Source organism: Pogoniulus pusillus, chromosome 6, assembly GCF_015220805.1.
Source record: "Pogoniulus pusillus isolate bPogPus1 chromosome 6, bPogPus1.pri, whole genome shotgun sequence".
Lineage (NCBI taxonomy): Eukaryota > Metazoa > Chordata > Aves > Piciformes > Lybiidae > Pogoniulus > Pogoniulus pusillus.
Genome location: NC_087269.1, coordinates 4,569,681 through 4,587,641, shown reverse-complemented (window position 1 = coordinate 4,587,641; position 17,961 = coordinate 4,569,681). Strand labels below are relative to the sequence as shown.

The 17,961-nt window shown below is 41.6% G+C and overlaps 1 protein-coding gene across 1 annotated transcript; it reads left to right on the top strand.

Annotated features, from left to right (window-relative positions):
- Window positions 1–490: 490 nt before the first annotated feature.
- On the top strand, window positions 491–15,480 carry DENND10 (DENN domain containing 10). The gene is made up of 9 exons (XM_064144276.1): window positions 491–544; window positions 1,155–1,351; window positions 2,897–2,976; window positions 4,401–4,549; window positions 5,002–5,113; window positions 6,519–6,619; window positions 8,300–8,407; window positions 9,447–9,541; window positions 13,058–15,480. Exons 1-9 carry the CDS (start codon window positions 499–501, stop codon window positions 13,232–13,234), a joined length of 1,065 nt encoding a protein of 354 aa, XP_064000346.1. The 5' UTR covers window positions 491–498; the 3' UTR covers window positions 13,235–15,480.
- The last annotated feature ends 2,481 nt before the right edge of the window (window positions 15,481–17,961 follow it).

The following is a 17,961-nucleotide window of genomic DNA, read 5'->3' as shown; positions in this document are numbered from 1 at the left end:
CTCACAGTAGAGGGGCTCCAGCCCCGGCTACGCTGGGAAACAGGCAGCAGGTGCCAAAGAAACACACAAAACAATCCTCTCTTCTCTCAGGCGGCCAGCGCCAGAACGAGAGGACACAGCCTCAGGCTGTGCCAGGGGAGATTTAGGCTGGAGGTGAGGAGAAAGTTCTTCACTGAGAGAGTCATTGGACACTGGAATGGGCTGCCCGGGGAGGTGGTGGAGTCGTCGTCCCTGAAGCTGTTGAAGGCAGGACTGGACGTGGCACTTGGTGCCATGGTCTGGCCTTGAGCTCTGTGCTAAAGGGTTGGACTTGATGATCTGTGAGGTCTCTTCCAACCTTGGTGACAGTGAGAAACCCACGCCACGCAGGCCAAGGCAGCGCGAAGTAAATGGCTGCCGGCGGCGAGCGGGACAGAGCGGCGGGAGGGGCCGCGGCGAGCGGGGCGGGGCGGGGCCGGGCCGGCGGCGGGCGGAAGGCGGCGGGGCGGGGGTCGGAAGATGGCAGAGCCGGAGGCTCAGCTGCTCTTGTCTGTGGGGCTGATCGGTGAGGGCTTTGCCGGCTCTGGAGAAGGGCTGGGGCTCGGGAGGGCCGCCGGGAGGGCCGGGCCGGGCTGGGGACTGGCGGATGGGGGTGCGGTTAGCAGTGCCCCGCCGAGCTGCGGCCGCGGGGCCTGTGCCGGCCGGGCGCTTGCCAGCCTCCGGTTGTGCCGTGGGATGCCCACTTGCGGAGACCGGCGGCTCGATCTGCCTGTTGCAGAATGAACCGGGTACAACTCGGCCAGAGCGTCATAAATTTGCGGCTTGTGAGCTTTCTGTTATGAAATCAACATTAGGAGTATTGGGGACAATCCTTAAGTGAGCTGTCTGCGTGCTTCTTGGTCAGTGTCTTGCTCTTACGAGTGCATCTTCAAATTCTTGCTGCTTTTATCACCTCCTGAAGCAGACCGAGAATGGATATTTATTAACGTTTGAAGAATAAAACCTGTAGCACGAGTGCTGCCCTGCAGCCTAAACCTTAGTGTCAGAACTGTGTTGTGTAAGGTCAGGGTAAAGTGGAATTTTAATCTGATTCCAGGAAACAAACCTGATTAACCCATCAATTTACTTCCTTACTGCTGTTTGGCATTCTCACAGTGAACATCTTTCCACCATAGAAAAAGACACCAACGGAGATGCTTTGTGGGTTTGGTGTTATCCGTCCGTAACAGCTGAACTGAGGAGTCTGTTGCTGCGAAAGTGCTGCCTTACAGATGAAAATAAATTGCTTCATACATTCGTGTTTGGCCAATATAAAAGGTCATGGTTCTACATCACAACTGTGGAAGTTCAGGATTCTCCAGCCTTGAAAAAGGTAAGACTTGAATGGCTGAATGTACAGGGAAGGCTTCTGCGGAGCTTCCTCTAGTAGATCAAGCAGCGTTTGCCTCTTGTGTGCTATGAGGAAGGGGTTGGAGGTTTTAGTGTGCTCACAGATGCAGCTGGTACCCAGTAGTCTTAACAGTCCACATGTTTTGTTTTTTCACCAAGCCATATATTAGGTGGGATTGCAGAGGGCTTGCAGTACTCATTACCCAATGTAGATTCTTTGTATTAAAATGGAAATGCTATTTCTTGCCGTTCTTTGTAGTCACTTTGCATTTCACCTTCAGCAATTGTTTTTGGTTTGTTTTTCTGAGAGAGATGCTCTATAACTTTGGTAGTGTCAAAAATCATGGCATCAGTCAGGGTTGGAAGAGACCTAGTTCCAAACCCCCTGCCATGGGCAGAGGCACCTCACACTACATCAGGCTGTCTACAGCCTCATCCAGCCTGACCTTAAAACACCCCCAGGCATGAGGCATCCACCACCTCCCTGGGCAACCCCTTCCAGGCTCTCACCACCCTCATGCTGAACAACTTCTTCCTAACATCCAGTCTGAATCTACCCATTTCTAGCTTTGTGCCGTCCCCCCCAGTCCTTTCACTCCCTGACATCCTCAAAAGTCCCTCCCCAGCTTTTTTGTAGGCCCCCTTCAGATACTGAAAGGTCACAATAAGGTCATCTCTTGTTCTTGTTCTTGTAGAGCTTGATGTTTGGTGATTTTTTTTTCCCAAAGAGTTGAGTTATATAGGGACCTGCTTTTCTGATGTACCCATGACTGCAAGGCTGCAAATAGCATCATCTTTTGTAATTTCCCTCTTATTATGTTCTTTAAATTGTCAATTACATTTATGGAGATTTCATATTTCATGCTATATTATTAAGAAGAAAGTTACTGTGGTGATTTGAATGTGCACAGCAATGTTGCTTGCCTTTCCTCATAGGAGTTTACATCTCCTATGAACCTTAAAGGTGTAAGTTAAAAAAGAAAAGAAATAGTGTGTTCCAGTGCTGAAAGTGTTCATGGAAGATGCTATTTAAGGTGAACACGTGAGCCTAGTCATCATCTGCAGGCTTTTAGTCTCATCCTGTTCCAGCTCACAATCATTAAATTAAGGAAGTTACAGAGTGTCTCTGTTTGTGGGCCTGCTATTGGTGTCTGGATTTCCCTCCCCCCATCCCTTTCTAAATACGTTGTGGCTGTCTACTTCTACAGCCTCCTTTGGCAGCAAATTCTGGAAGTTTCCTACCTGCTGTGGGGAAGAATTATGCTTTTCTGTGGTTTAAAAGACACTTGTGAGCTGAGAGGGAAGCAACTCTTACAGAGCAGATTAAGGAAAAGATAATGTGTACTGGAGCTGACTCGGTGGAATTCTGTTAACCAGGCCTTTTCTGTAGCTGGTAGCTTCATCTTGCTACTTCTGCTTACTTTTCCCTTTTTCCCCAGGCAAAGCCCCTTTTTAAGAGTACTGCAATAAGTTCAATAAGGTGAAAAAGACTGTTCATATGTGTTTTTTTTTCCTGTGTCTTATGCAGGTGACCCACTTCTCCATTGTTCTGATGGCCAAAGACTTCAACCCAGAGAAATATGCAGCTTTCACTAGGATTCTCTGTAGGTCTGTATAAAAGCAGCTTTGAGGTGTTGCTGGGTGTACATTGAATTCTTGACAAGGCAAAAAAGTTACATTTCATTGTGTTGTGTTTGCATTTGGGCTGCTGGAAACTCAAGTCCTACCAATTGAATCAGAGTATTTAAATCTTTGATTTGAGCTTATCATGAGTTCATGCAGCAAGTGCTGGGTGAATAGCAGGTACCCAGGTTGGTTTTAATGTTTTCTCCAGACACATATCACCACCACCCACTCACATACTTGTTTTCTCTAAGAACTTGGGGGTTTGAAGTTAGACATTTGGAAGAAGTCAGTGCTGTGTAGTCAAAAGATCACCATCTGTATGGTGGACAACTTGCATCCCTCCACAAGATGTGTACTACAGGTGATTCTTGCAGCTCTTCTGAAATAAGCACAGCACCCAGGGGCAGTTTTGCTTCCTTTAGGAAAATGAGAGCCCTCAACTTCTCAAGGTGTGTGGCTCTTTCTTCTGCCTTCTTCCACCCATCTGCCATCTTCTCCTTCCCACGTCATATTTACTGACTTTCCTCCACATCTCCATTCTTGTTCTCTCTGTATCTTTCTTTGCTTTTCCTTCAGTTCCCAAATAAATTTGGTCCCAGTTTGTGATACTAAGAGTATTCTTTGAGATTTTGCATCTAATTGGATGTGATTATGAGGCTGTTGTATCACAGACTCCACAGAGTGTTGAAAAACTGTGATTGTTCTTTTTCACTGATACGTGAAATACTAAATTCACTGTGGATTGATTCTATGATTCTATGATCAGCCCTGATTTACCTGCTACAAATCCTGGATTGATTTCTCTAAAGATAATAATTGAGCTTCCAGTGTCACAGCTTTGTACTATAACTAATGTGGAAAAGAGTTGAGCCTCACTGCTATTCCTGAACTGCCTTAATGTTTAAAATGGCTCTGTGTGTCTCTGAGTTTTGTTGGTGTGAGGTTGTTTAGTGTTGGGGCTGTGGGGTTTTTTTTTAATGGATAGCAAGGACCTATGTTTATAATTTTTCTTTTACCATTTAACAAAACCCAAATAATCTGTTCATTAACAGGAGTCACTGTAGCAGTTGCTTTTTCATAAAGCAGGTATTGTACAAGTGTGCAAAGCATCCTTAACCTGCACACCTCCTTGCACCTTTGTGCTGTGTTTCTGTTAGTAAATGTCAGTCCTTTCAGAAAAAAAGAAAGCTGAAAAGTAAAAGGTAGGTTTTTATCACCAAAGACAGGCTGTTTTTTGTGTGCATGTGAAAAGACTTTCAGTTTAGTCTTGAAAACCTCAACCAGATGTCCAGAATAATAATTCCTGCCAATAATGTTGCTGTTGCCATATGGTGATTATTTGTTTTTTTCACCTGTCTGCTGGCACTGATGGCAGCCAAAATAGTGATTCTTTTCTTTTCACACAGGATCTACCTGAAGCATGGAAGTCCAGTTAAAATGATGGAGAGCTACATTGCAGTCCTCACAAAGGGGATCTGTCAAAGTGAAGAAAATGGATCTTTCCTCAGCAAGGATTTTGATGCTCGGAAGGCTTATCTTGCTGGCTCCATCAAAGGTTAATTAATAGCAGAAGTCTCTTCTGATTTCTTCTGTACAATAGAAAATACAATCCAGTTTTCATGCTTAACTTAGAGTAAATAGAATCATACAATCCTGGAGTGGTTTGGGTTGGAAAGGACCTTACAGACTATTTATTTCCAACTCCCTTGTCATGGGCAGGGATACTTCCTGTTAGGCTAAGTTGCTCAAGGCCTCATCCAGTCTGGTGTTGAAAACTTCCAGGGCCAGACCTTCCACAGCTTCTCTGAGCAACCTCTTCTAGTGCCTTGCCACTCTCATGGTGAATAATTTCTTCCTAATGTCTAGTATAAATCTAGCTACTTCCAATTTGAATCTGATAGCGATAACATTATTATCTGTGCTGTTATGTTTTGAAGAAGCTTAATAACATTTTTTAATACCAGCATATATATCTTATCTAAATTCCATCCCCTCCTTCTTTTCTAGATATAGTATCTCAATTTGGAATGGAAACAGTGATCTTATATACAGCACTGATGTTGAAGAAGAGAATTGTAGTGTACCACCCTAAAATAGAAGCTGTCCAGGAGTTTACCAGGTACTGAGTCAATCTCTACGTCCCCACACATCTCAAAAGCCCAGCAAGTCTTGATCTTCTATTAAAGGTCCATATTTTAGGGAAAACATATCTTTATTAAAAACAAACAAATAAATGTTTAATATTTGTTAATATTAATTAACAGTTAATGAACTGGCTGGATGGCAGAGCCCAGAGAGTGGTGGTGAATGGTGCCACATCCAGTTGGCAGCTGTCACTAGTGGTGTTCCCCAAGGATAAGTGCTGGGCCCAGTCCTGTTCAGTATAGTTATTGATGATCTGGACTAGGGGATTGAGTCCAGCATCAGTAAGTTTGCAGATGACACCAAGCTAGGAGCAGGTGTGGAGCTGTTGGAAGGTAGGAGAGCCCTGCAGAGGGACCTGGACAGGCTGGATGGGTGGGCAGAGGCCAACAGGATGAGATTGAACAAGGCCAAGTGCAGGGTTCTGCACTTTGGCCACAACAACCCCAAGCAGTGCTACAGGCTGGGGACAGAGTGGCTGGAAAGCAGCCAGGAGGAAAGGGACCTGGAGGTACTGATAGATAGTAGGCTGAAGATGAGCCAGCAGTGTGCCCAGGTGGCCAAGGGAGCCAATGGCATCCTGGCCTGGATCAGGAACAGTGTGGCCAGTAGGATGAGGGAGGTTATTCTTCCCCTGTACTCAGCACTGCTCAGGCCACACCTTGAGTGCTGTGTCCAGTTCTGGGCTCCTTAATTCAAGAGAGATGTTGAGGTGCTGGAAAGTGTCCAGAGAAGGGCAACAAAGCTGGTGAAAGGCCTGGAACACAAACCCTGTGAGGAGAGGCTGAGGGAGCTGGGGGTGTTTAGCGTAGAGAAGAGGAGGCTCAGAGCAGACCTCATTGCTATCTACAACTACCTGAAGGGAGGTTGTAGCCAGGTGGGGGGTGGCCTCTTCTGCCAGGCAGCCACCAACAGAACAAGGGGACACAGTCTCAAGTTGTGCCAGGGGAAGTATAGGCTGGATGTTAGGAGGAAGTTCTTCCCAGAGAGAGTGATTGGCATTGGAATGGGCTGCCCAGGGAGGTGGTGGAGGCACTGTCCCTGGAGGTCTTCAAGAAAAGACTCTATGAGGCACTTAGTGCCATGGTCTAGTTAACTGGATAGGGCTGGGTGCTAGGTTGGACTGGATGATCTTGGAGGTCTCTTCCAACCTGGTTGATTCTATGATTCTATGAATTGCCTTTATTGAAACTCTGCTTTAACCATGTGTTTGTCAGCTCAGAAAGATTTAACTCTAGAACGAATGATAAACTGCTTCCATTGGTAGTAGTTCATGTTGAGACCTCATCAGACTAGTTGTTTCTTAGGACACACATTTCATGCTCTGAAACTTTAGTGCAGGTAAAACCTTACTGTTTCAAGTTCTGATCTCATTTCTTTAGGACGTTGCCTGCTTTAGTGTGGCATCGACAAGACTGGTCAATTCTTCATTCATATGTACATCTAAATGAGGAGGAAGTGGAAGCCTTAAAAGCCTGCACAGGTAACAATAATTTATTAATAGAAGCTGAAACAAAATTTTGTTGGTGTTTTGTATTCCTGCAATGTCTTGTTCTTTGAGTGGGGGGAAAAGGTTATTTTGCTATCATTTCTCAGAGTTCACAGGATGTTAGGGGTTGGGAAGCTGAACCACATCATTTTCTTTAGAAGAGGCAAATTGACTGAACAGGTATGCTAGAAGGTGGCTGGGTCCAGCTGGTGCTTCTGGATGCACTCACATCAGTTTTACCCCTAACTGCAGGTACAAAGCAGCTTGGAGACTTTTTTGATGTTGTATTCAGAGAGATTGAGTCTCACCACTGTGCAGAAGCCATTGTGCAGAAGCAGTTCACTTTAGCTTGTCTACTTGTTCTTCAGTTTCTACACAGAGCTAGAGGACTTCCTTTGTAGATTCCCCCACCACCACCTTTATTAGTATTTTTGGTTCCTAACTCAGAAGTTCCAGATTTTTATTCCTTTACCTGTGATGTCTCTGGCTTCTAGTCACAGGCAGAACTTCACCAGCTCTGCAGGAGTTGGATCTGTGACACGTTGCTGTCTCTGTGTGGTACTTACCACGTAATCCAGGATGAGGCCTGTTTATGCACAGGTTAGCATGACACATAATGCAGCAATTAAGAGTCTTCTCTACACAGAATAATGAGCATGAAGATTACTCATCTTCCATATTTTTTCTGCATTACCAGCAGTGATTGTTTCAGGTCACTGAACATCTTCCAGAGAGAAAAGCTGCTCTAAGTTTGCTCACTTGAAACACTATAAGTAAAAAAAAACCTCCTGGTTTTATTCCTCTGCTCTGCTCTAATACTGACTTGATGACAAGTGGCTCTGAAGTGGAGATTCTTTTAAAGAGGAGATTGAGTGGCTTTTCTCACTTGCAAATGAATCATTTTAGTGGCAAGGTAGGGAGAGAGTGTAAAATTTCATGTCTGTAAGGTTTTAATGTTGCCTGTGGAGTCAGTAGTTCAATTTTAGAAGCCCATTTTTAGCAGGCCAGTTCTAGGAGTTGATTTTGAAGCTCCCTGTCAGTGAAGGATTCTGCTGGACAAGCTTGTTGACTGACCACATCAAGAGAGCAACCTCCTGGATCCAATGAATACTGTGTTAAACACTCTTAGAACAGACTTTAGGACTGTGATTTTCTTCAGTACAGAATCACAGAATGTCAGGGGCTGGAATGAACCTCCAAAGCTCATCCAGTCCAACTCCTGCCAGAGTAGGATCACCTAGACCAGAACACAGGAATGCAACCAGGCAGGTCCTGAATACCTCCAAAGAGAGAGACTCCACAACCCCCCTGGGTTCCTGTTCCAGTGTTCTGGCACCTTCCCAGGGAAAAAAAAATCTTCCTATGCTTCAGCTTCCACTCATTGCCCCATGTCCTATCATTGAACCAGCAAAGCCTGGCTCAATCCTCCTGGCACTCACCTTTTTACATACTTATAAACATTAATGAGGTCACCTCTCAGTCTCATTCTCTCCAAGCAGCACAGCCCCAGCTCCCTCAGGCTCTCCTCATAAGAGAGATGCTCCATTCCCTTCATCATCTTTGTGGCTCTGTGCTGGACTCTCTCAAGCAGCTCTATGTCCCTCTTGAACTGGTAGGGGGCAGAACTGGGTTTGTTTATGAAGCTCCTCATCTTGCCAAAATTCTGCTCCCTAGGTTACATTGCTGGATTTACAGATTCTGAAGTCAGCAGTAGACCAGACCTCTACGATGTGTACGTGAATTTGGCAGATACTGAGATCACAGTTTCCCCTCTAGTAAAAGGTTGGTTGGTTTTTTTTGGATTTAGAGGCCCCTTGTTCCAGGGTTGATAGTAATTGCTGAACCTCACCAGATCACAGGATGTTAAAGGTTTGAAAGGACCAAAAGAGATCATCAAATACAAGCCCCCTGCCCAAGCGGGACCATACAGTCTAGCTCAGGTCACACAGGAATGCACCCAGACAGGCCTTGAAAGGCTCCAGAGAAGGAGACTCCACAACCTTCCTGGGGAGACTGTGCCAGTGCTCTGGGACCCTTACAGTAAAGAAGTTCCCTCTTATGTTGAGCTGGAACCTCCTGTGCTGCAGGTTCCATCCATTGCTCCTTGTCCTATCACAGAGAGCAAGTGAGCAGAGCCTGTCCCCCACCTCCTGACATCCAGCCCTCAGATATTTTTAAGCATTTATTAGATCCCATCTCAGTTTTCTCCATAATAAACAGCCTCAAGTCCCTCAGCTTCTCCTCATCAGGCAGTGGTCCAGTCCCCTGATCCCCTCGTAGTCCTCTGCTGGACTGTCTTGAACAGACCCCGTCTGTCTTAAACTGTAGGTCAGGAAGTCCTGATCCTATTTCTAACTGGGTCCTGCAAAGTTTTTGCTCCTATCTTTCAGTTTCATTGAGATCCTGGAGAACTGGTGGAGGTTGAAGTTTGAGAAGACATGTTTTGTCTTCCAGTAAATGTACAATGGAGATTTCAGTGTTAGAGAGGTACATGGAAGAGGCTTTCACCTGAATGCAGAGACACCAGATGAGGAAAGTACTGCAGTAAATACCTAAAGACAGGGGGCTGTTTGAAAGGAAATGTGGTTTTTGTTTGACATCTTGCTGCTCCTTATTATCTGCTTGGGGCCACTTTAGAAGTAGTCAGTTGGGCTGTGTTAGCATGGCTTTTGATACATCAGCTTACTGCCTTTTGCCAGTAGATTTCAAGTGACTGTGACGAAGAGGATTCCTGGGTTTGGTTTGTTACTCCTGAGCACTTCTGCATGTCTCAGAAGCACTCATTTGATATGAACTTGTCTTTTTGTTGTTTTATGTTCAGAGGCAATGACCATGGGAAAACTTCACAAAGAAATTGGGCAGCTAATTGTTCAATCTGCAGAAGATCCAGATAAGTCAGATAGCCAAGTCATTAAGGTTAGTACTTTTCTTGTCTTTTTAAAAGACTGAAATTGCTCCTACCACTAAATCTTGTTGGAGTTAGGGGCGTAGAAGGAAGAGCATCCCTAAGAATCAGTCTCTTCTACACTCAGTGTTTCCACAAGTGAGCATTTTTACTCTTCCTACAGGTTTTTAAGGATGAGATACTTGGTTGATATTATCTCTTGGGTTATCATATGGCTGAAGAAACTTCAAAAAATGTATTGATTGGAAGACTTCCAGGAAAATCAATTCCCCAGTTTTATTCTACAAATGTGTTTTGCTCAGTACTTTGGCAACAGGGTTGTCAGTACCTTGAGGGAGATCCAGCTGAGAAATGAATTCTCACCCTTAAAGCCTGATTTTTATGTTGATGGGTTGTTTTTTTTTCCACTTCCCTATCTAATAAATTATTTGACACTTCATAACTGAGCAGCTTAATCAAGAAGACCTCAGTTAAGCTATTGAGAGGAGCCTGTGGAGTGGTTGTGCTCCCTTCATTCAACATCACCCAAGAGCAGACTGTTCCAAAGTTGCCTTATGAAAATGGGGTCTGTCTTTAAAATTAACTATGTATTTATCATTATTATGTTGGGATGCGTTTTTGGTTGAGGATTGATTAAATCTATATGTATTTTGCCTTAAAGTAAATGGGGTCTTCATTTAAAATTAACTCTATATTTGTCACTATTATGGGTTGGGGATTGTTTTTATATATATATATATATTTGCCTTAAAGTTAATGGGGTCTTTATTTAAAATTAACTATATATTTATTATGAGTTGGGGTTTTGTTAGAGGATTTATATATATATATTGCCTTAAAGTTAAATGGGATCTTTATTCAAAATGAACTATATATTTATCACTATTATGGGTTGGGTTTTTGGTTGAGGATTTTATATGTGTGTATATATATATATATGTGTGGGTATGTATACATATAGTCTTAAAGTTAATGTGATCTTCATTCAAAATTAACTACATATTTATCACTATTATGTGTTGGGGTTTTGGTTGAGGATTTTGTATGTGTGTATATGTATGTGTGTGTCTGTGTCTGTGTATACATATAGCCTTAAAGTAAATGTGACCTCCTTCATTCAAAATTAACTATATATATTTATCAGTATTATGGGTTGGGTTTTTTGGTTGAGGATTTTATATGTGTGTATATATATATGTGTGTGTATGTATACATATAGCTTTAAAGTTAATATGACCTCCATTCAAAATTAAGTATATATTTATCACTATTATGTGGTGGGGTTTTGTTGAGGATTTTATATATATATATATCACAGTATCACCAAGGTTGGAAGAGACCTCACAGATCAAGTCCAACCCTATATATGTGTGTGTGTGTGTGTGTATATATACATATAGCCTTAAAGTTAATGGGACCTTTATTCAAAATTAACTATACATTTATCACTATTATGGTTTGGGGTTTTTGGTTAAGGATATTTGATATATATATACTTTTTATATATTTTTTTTCTCTTAAAGTTAATGTCACCTTCATTCAGAATTAACTATATATTTATCACTATTATGGGTTGGGTTTTTGGTTGAGGATTTTATATGTGTGTGTATATATATGTGTGTGTGTGTATATACACATATAGTCTTGAAGTTAATGTCACCTTCATTCAGAATTAACTATATATTTATCACTATTATGGGTTGGGTTTTTGGTTGAGGATTATATATATATACATACATGTAGCCTTGAGGTTAATGTGAGCTTCATTCAAAATTATCTATACATTTATCATTATTATGGGTTGAGTTTTTGATTGAGGATTTTGTATATATATATCTCCTTAATGTGATCTTTATTCAAAATTAACTATATATTTATAACTATTATGAGTTGAGTTTTTGGTTGAGGATTTTATATATATCTCCTTAATGTGATCTTTATTCAAAATTAACTATATATTTATCACTATTATGAGTTGAGTTTTTGGTTGAGGATTTTATATATATCTCCTTAATGTGATCTTTATTCAAAATTAACTATATATTTATCACTATTATGGGTTGAGTTTTTGGTTGAGGATTTCATGTATATATATATATATCCTTAATGTGATCTTTATTCAAAATTAACTATATATTTATCACTATTATGGGTTGAGTTTTTGGTTGAGGATTTCATGTATATATATATATATATATCCTTAATGTGATCTTTATTCAAAATTAACTATATATTTATCACTATTATGGGTTGAGTTTTTGGTTGAGGATTTCATGTATATATATATATATATATATATATATATATATATATATATATATATATCTTTAATGTGATCTTTATTCAAAATTAACTATATATGTATCACTATTATGGGTTGAGTTTTTGGTTGAGGATTTTATATATATCCTTAATGTGATCTTTATTCAAAGTTAACTGTATATTTATCACTATTATGAGTTGAGTTTTTGTTTGAGGATTTCATGTATATATATATATATCCTTAATGTAATGTTTATTCAAAATTAACAATATATTTATCACTATTATGGGTTGAGTTTTTGGTTGAGGATTTCATGTATATATATATATATCCTTAATGTGATCTTTATTCAAAATTAACTATATATTTATCACTATTATGGGTTGAGTTTTTGTTTGAGGATTTCATGTGTATATATATATATATATCCTTAATGTGATGTTTATTCAAAATTAACAATATATTTATCACTATTATGGGTTGGGGTTTTGTTTGAGTATTTTTATGTAAGCATATATTGCCTTAAAGTAAATGTTGTCTTTATTCAAATTTAACTGTGTATTTATTATTTTATATATTTTTAATTTATTATTATTAATAATAATAACAAGAATAATTGTATATAATTATTATGGGTCTTCATTTAAAATTAACTATTTGTTTGTCACTATTATGGGTTGGGTTTTTGGTTGAGGATTTTATATATATGGCCTTAAAGTCAATGAAGTCTTTATTAAAAATCAACTATATATTTATCACTATTATGGATTGGGTTTTTGGTTGAGGATTTTATATATATGGCCTTAAAGTTAATGTAATCTCTATTAAAAATCAACTATATATTTATCATTATTATGGATTGGGTTTTTGGTTGAGGATTTTATTATATGGCCTTAAAGTTAATCGAATCTCTATTAAAAATCAACTATATATTTATCATTATTATGGGTTGGGCTTTTGGTTGGGAATTTTATACATATATATATATATAACCTTAAAGTTAATGGGGTCTTTGTTCAAAATTAACTACATATTTATCATTATTAATGGGTTGGGGTTTTGGTTGAGGGTTTTAAAATAATTTTATATATATATATACATACATTTTGTCTTTATTCAAAATTAACTCTATATTTATCATTATTATGGGTTGGATTTTTGGTTGTGGATTATTCTTTTTTTTTAAATATATATATTTTTTTAATCAGTGTATGTTAAAGCATTTGCAATGCCTGACAGTTTGCTTGTTTTTCTGCCCTTCAAGGATCTCTCTCTGAAGACAAAAGAAGTCTTGGCCACTTTAGCCTCACTTACTGAAGTTTCTGATGGCCATGATAGACCAACCCTTAACGCTGAGGCCCTGAAGCAAAAACGATTTCCACCAGCTACAGAAAACTTCCTTTTTCATTTAGCAGCTGCTGAACAAATGCTCAAAATCTGATTTTTGAAGCACTGCAGCGTTGTGGACCAATTCAGAAACACTTTTCTTTGCCATACAGATAGGTATACCTGGCTTTTTTATATGGAAAAATTAAAGGTATAAGAGTAAGTGTCATATTTACCCTGATGGAATGCAGAATATTGGAGCTTGATGTGGAACATCTGGAGGCATATTTGGGAACGTTCCTGGTAGTGTTGTCTTCCTTAGCTATCATTTCTATGTAGGGCTCCTGTATTTCATATCACAGCCTGAGTGCATACACAAGTAGCATGTGCCTGTGTGTTCAGGCTGTGCCAGACATCATTACAGCAGCTGTTTGTCCTGCAGGTCCCAGGTGACAGACAGCTTTTATTCTTGTTCTGACCTGTCTTCCTGGTCTCTGGAACATGGGCTGCAGCACACAGGTTGTGTAAACCCAGCACATTTTGGATGTGCTAGTCTCTCTGCACAGGGATGCGCTGAACACGTAGCTGGTCTGAGTGCTCGTTCTGGGCTTCCAGGTATGTCAGCCTGTCAGAAAGTGCTCTTGCTCTGCACTGCCTGATACCTGCAAATCCCAAATAAATGGAGAAGTTTGCTTTTGGAAGTGTCTAGGTTTGGGGGAAAAAAAAAAGGGGGCAAATCTGACATGGTAGCCCTGGTATATAAAGGAAGAGGTATTTTAAAGCTCAGGTGGGAGTTGAGCACCTCTTTTGGACTCTTGCCTTAGAGGTTTTCTCTCCTTTCACTCCATCCCATGCCTCTGGTGGAAGAAAGAGAGGACAGGATTGCTACATTTAAGATGAGACTTCCTTGGTGAGGGGGGGGGGGGGTCACAGACAAACGCTGCTTTGCAGCTACAGTGACTTAAAAACATCGTTAGATATCTGAGAACTCCTTCCTGATCCATGTGACAGAAAAATCAGCTGTGTTAAAGCCTGCTGACCTAGATAGGTTCAAACATCCAGGTACCACAGTTAGAGAGCAGCAGCCTCGTGATGGGCTTGAGCTGTAACACAGGTACTAGCTGATGGTGCTCTGTAGACTAAATCTAGATGGAAACTTTTGAAGTAATAAGTGACCTCTTGGAAATAGTTTAGACAAAAGGAAAGTTTGCCTACTTGTTTGGTTGCAGAGCCATAACTTGAGAGATTATTTTTTTTCTTTATGGAGCAGCCTGAAACTTAACTGCTTTGTAATCTTCTGAGAAGAATTTAGTGTCTTTGTTAGGAAAATACTCTGAGCCAAACTATCTTTCTTCAGATATGTCCACAGCAAATCAGTTCTGCAGTAAGCACTTTGTTATAAGATTAAAAACCTTTTTTTCTTGGCCTTTGTACAGCTAGGCTGTAGCATGTGATTTTACATAGAGATTTTATACTGATGATTAAAACTTTAGGAAATGGATATTTATATTGTGAAATAATGGGATGCTTGCTGTTCTGAGACTGGTAGAGCTCAGCAGGAAGTAGGTGCAAGCACTGTTAGTGGGAAAAAGGGCTGTCCTGCTAGGGATCACACATTGGACAAATCCATTTTAAGAACCAGGATAAGGATTTGGCATCTGTGTCTGAGATGGGTCATTATTACAGTCAGGAAATGGAAGGGCTTCAGAATAATCCCCTATTTTCAGGGGTGGAAAATGCTCCTTTAAACACTTAGTCTGCAGTTTGAACACAGAAGCCAGTGCTTTATTTGTTTGTTTTAAACACATTGCAATTGCCTTTGTTTCCCTGCAAGTGCTCTGCAGCTTTTGTTGTGGTTTTTCGGTTGGTTGGTTGATTTTGGTGGTGTTTCTTCCCCTCCTCCATTTGCCCATTAATGTTTTTTTCATATGCTCCTTTAGTATTGTTGTTTCTGGTTTGGGATTTCTACAACAGTGGGAACAGCAGAACTGTAAACTTAGGCTGAAAATTCCATGCCTGACCTACTGTAACAAAAGCCTTTCACCAAGACAAACCTGGAACATGCTTTCAATCATCTGTCTTAGCACCACATTGTAACTGGGAGGCAATTCCCATAGGTTGTCATTAACAAAAAGCCTTAAGGTGTTGGAATGGGTGTTGGAGGCAGCCCTGAAAAGCAGAGGCCTGAGCACTGAATGCTTCACTTTGCTTTCTGTTTTGGAACCGGTTTCAGTTGAAAGCCTTTGGTGTTGTGTTAGATCTTCTATTCTGATGTTTGTGTGAAACAAACCCAATTTTGCACTTAAGGAACTGGACTCATAGCATGTTTATGCCTATTAAAAAAAAATCCTGAACAGCCTACCCTTGAATTTATGGAAATTTGTCCTTGAATAGTTAGTTGTGACCACTGAGTCACAGACTTTGGCACCCAGTTGCACAACGCTGGGATTAAGCTGCAGCTTGACGTTTAGGTTGGAAATGTGACACCACACATTCAAACAGTTCCCTCATCCCTGCTGAGTGTTTTTTGGTCTGAACTGTGAAAGGAGTCTCAGACTCCCTCAGCTTCAGTGCTTTCAGAGGTTTGTCCCAATATGTTTGCACTTTCCCAATGTCTTTTGACATTATTTCCTCTCAAAAAGGTTTGCAGTAAAATACAGTTAAAAAATCTGGGAGGTCAGGACAGAGAAAGATTTCTGCTTGTTTTTCACTTCCCTTTCCCCAGGATGTGTACAAGCAGATACTCTGTGGTGTGTGTGCAGTTGCTGCTTTTGCAGAGTCAGATGCCTCCTTTCTTCCTCCTAGAAGCTAAGAGGCTGTAAAATCACACTGCCATTCCTACCTTCTCATCTTACTGCCCCTTGGGTGAATGCAAACAGGTGAAGGATGGGTCCTGGTGATGTGCTAAGGCATGGCTCCAGAAGTTCTGCAGCAGGCTTGCAGGAATTACAAGGTAGATGGTGAAGAAAGCACAGGATTGCAAAGGGCAGCAGGATAAACAGTGAGTCCCTTCAGCTGTGATTTTGCTGAGTACATTAAGCTCATCCCTTAAGGCTAACTCTTGTGTTTTTAATGCTGTTATCCCTGGATTTTTAGTCAGGTACCAGCCTGCCTTGTTTCTACTCTAGGCAAGTAGGGAGGAGAGTGATGAGCCTGAGAGCAACGGTGCTGTGTGACCTGGGAAAAACTGATGCAGGACATCTGATAGCATCCATCTTCAAACTGTGAGCTGCTCTTCCTTTCAGCCTCTGACTGTTGTAATTCCCCACCTACCAAAGGATTTGTTAATGGTCTGTTGTGAGATGATGTGTGAAACAGCTACATTTCTAGATAAACCCAAACCATAAAGCTTGGTGTAGGAAGCTCACAGCTGCCTTGTGCTGCCTTACAGACTTCCCTAGGCAGCTGTCTGGCTGGAGTCTGACTCAGAGGGCTCTGTAGTCAGGTGAGGTCATTCCTTGTAGTTGCCAAAAGATGTGAGACTCCAAAGGAGTTGCAGGCTGAGCACCAGCTCCTTCCTGAGCAAGACTGCAGCACGTGGTGTGGTGTTGGCTGTCCATGGGGAAGGAGCTGCAGTGCAGGAATCCCCTCCCCTGCAACCTTCCTTCCTTCCTCCAGCCCTGTGGCCTGCTGGCTGTGTTACAGGCCTGGGGGTACCACGGGACACAAGCTCCAGCTGAGGAAGTGCTTTGATCTCAGTGCTTCCTAACGTGGGAGTGGCTGATTTTTAATTTTTTTTTTGTGTGGTTCTACCTGAAAGACACAGGGAAGCCTCAGTGCATGCTCCTAAAATCCACATGCCAAGCTAGGTAGGCAGGGAACTGCTCCCATACTGTGCTGCTCTGAGAGTTGTGTTTGCCTTGATGTTCAAAGCTTTCATCTCTTGTAGTTTACCACACCTTGAACTGGTTCCACCACTAGTACACAGTCACTTAAGTCACAGGCAGGTGCTAAAGGCAGGAGACAGCTCTGCCTGGGGCAGGTAGGTTGTTCATCTATTCCAGGTTACAAAGGGGAAGGCTTTTGCTGACTTTTATGTCCTTCCAGCATGCTGCCTTTTGGCTTGTCTGGTCTTGTTCCTCTCACAGAATGGTTTAAGTTGGAAAGGACCTCAAAGATCATCCAGTTCCAACCCCTTGACATAGGCAGGGACACCTCCCACTAGAACAGGTTCCTCAAGGCCTCATCCAGCCTGGCCTTGAACACCTCCAGGGAGGGAGCAGCCACAACCTCCCTGGGCAACCTGTGCCAGTGTCTCACCACCCTCACTGCAAACAACTTCTTCGTAATGTCCAGTTTCAATCTCTCCTCTGCTACTTTAAACCCATTCCTCCTCATCCTGTCATTACAAGACCTTGTCAGTAGCCCCTCTCCAGCCCTTCTGTAGCCTCCTTCAGATACTGGAAGACCACTTCAAGGTCTCCTCAAATCCTTCTTTTCTCCAGGCTGCTGAGCCCCAGGTCTCATAGCCTGTCCTCATAACAGAGCTGCTCCAGCCCTCTGAGCATCTTACCCCTCTGGACTGCCAGGTGTCTGTCTGGTCCTGGTGGCCTAGTTTTAGTCTCATCATGATTTTATTTCAAGAGCAAGGATGCCCAAAGCCTTTTTAGCAATTTATATTCTCTACCCTGATTTGGGAAGCAGCTGAATCACCCAGGCTGACAATTTACATAGCAGGTGTCTGCCCTCCTCTTCTGGAAAATTCTGGTTAGGGCAATTAGAAACATTTCTGAGAATGGGAGAATGGAAAAAGATATTTAATAACCCTAAGGGGGCTTTGCTTAATATGACAAATTTCAACTGGAGTGCTCAGTGAGAAGTTTGATAGTGGGCAGCTGTAAT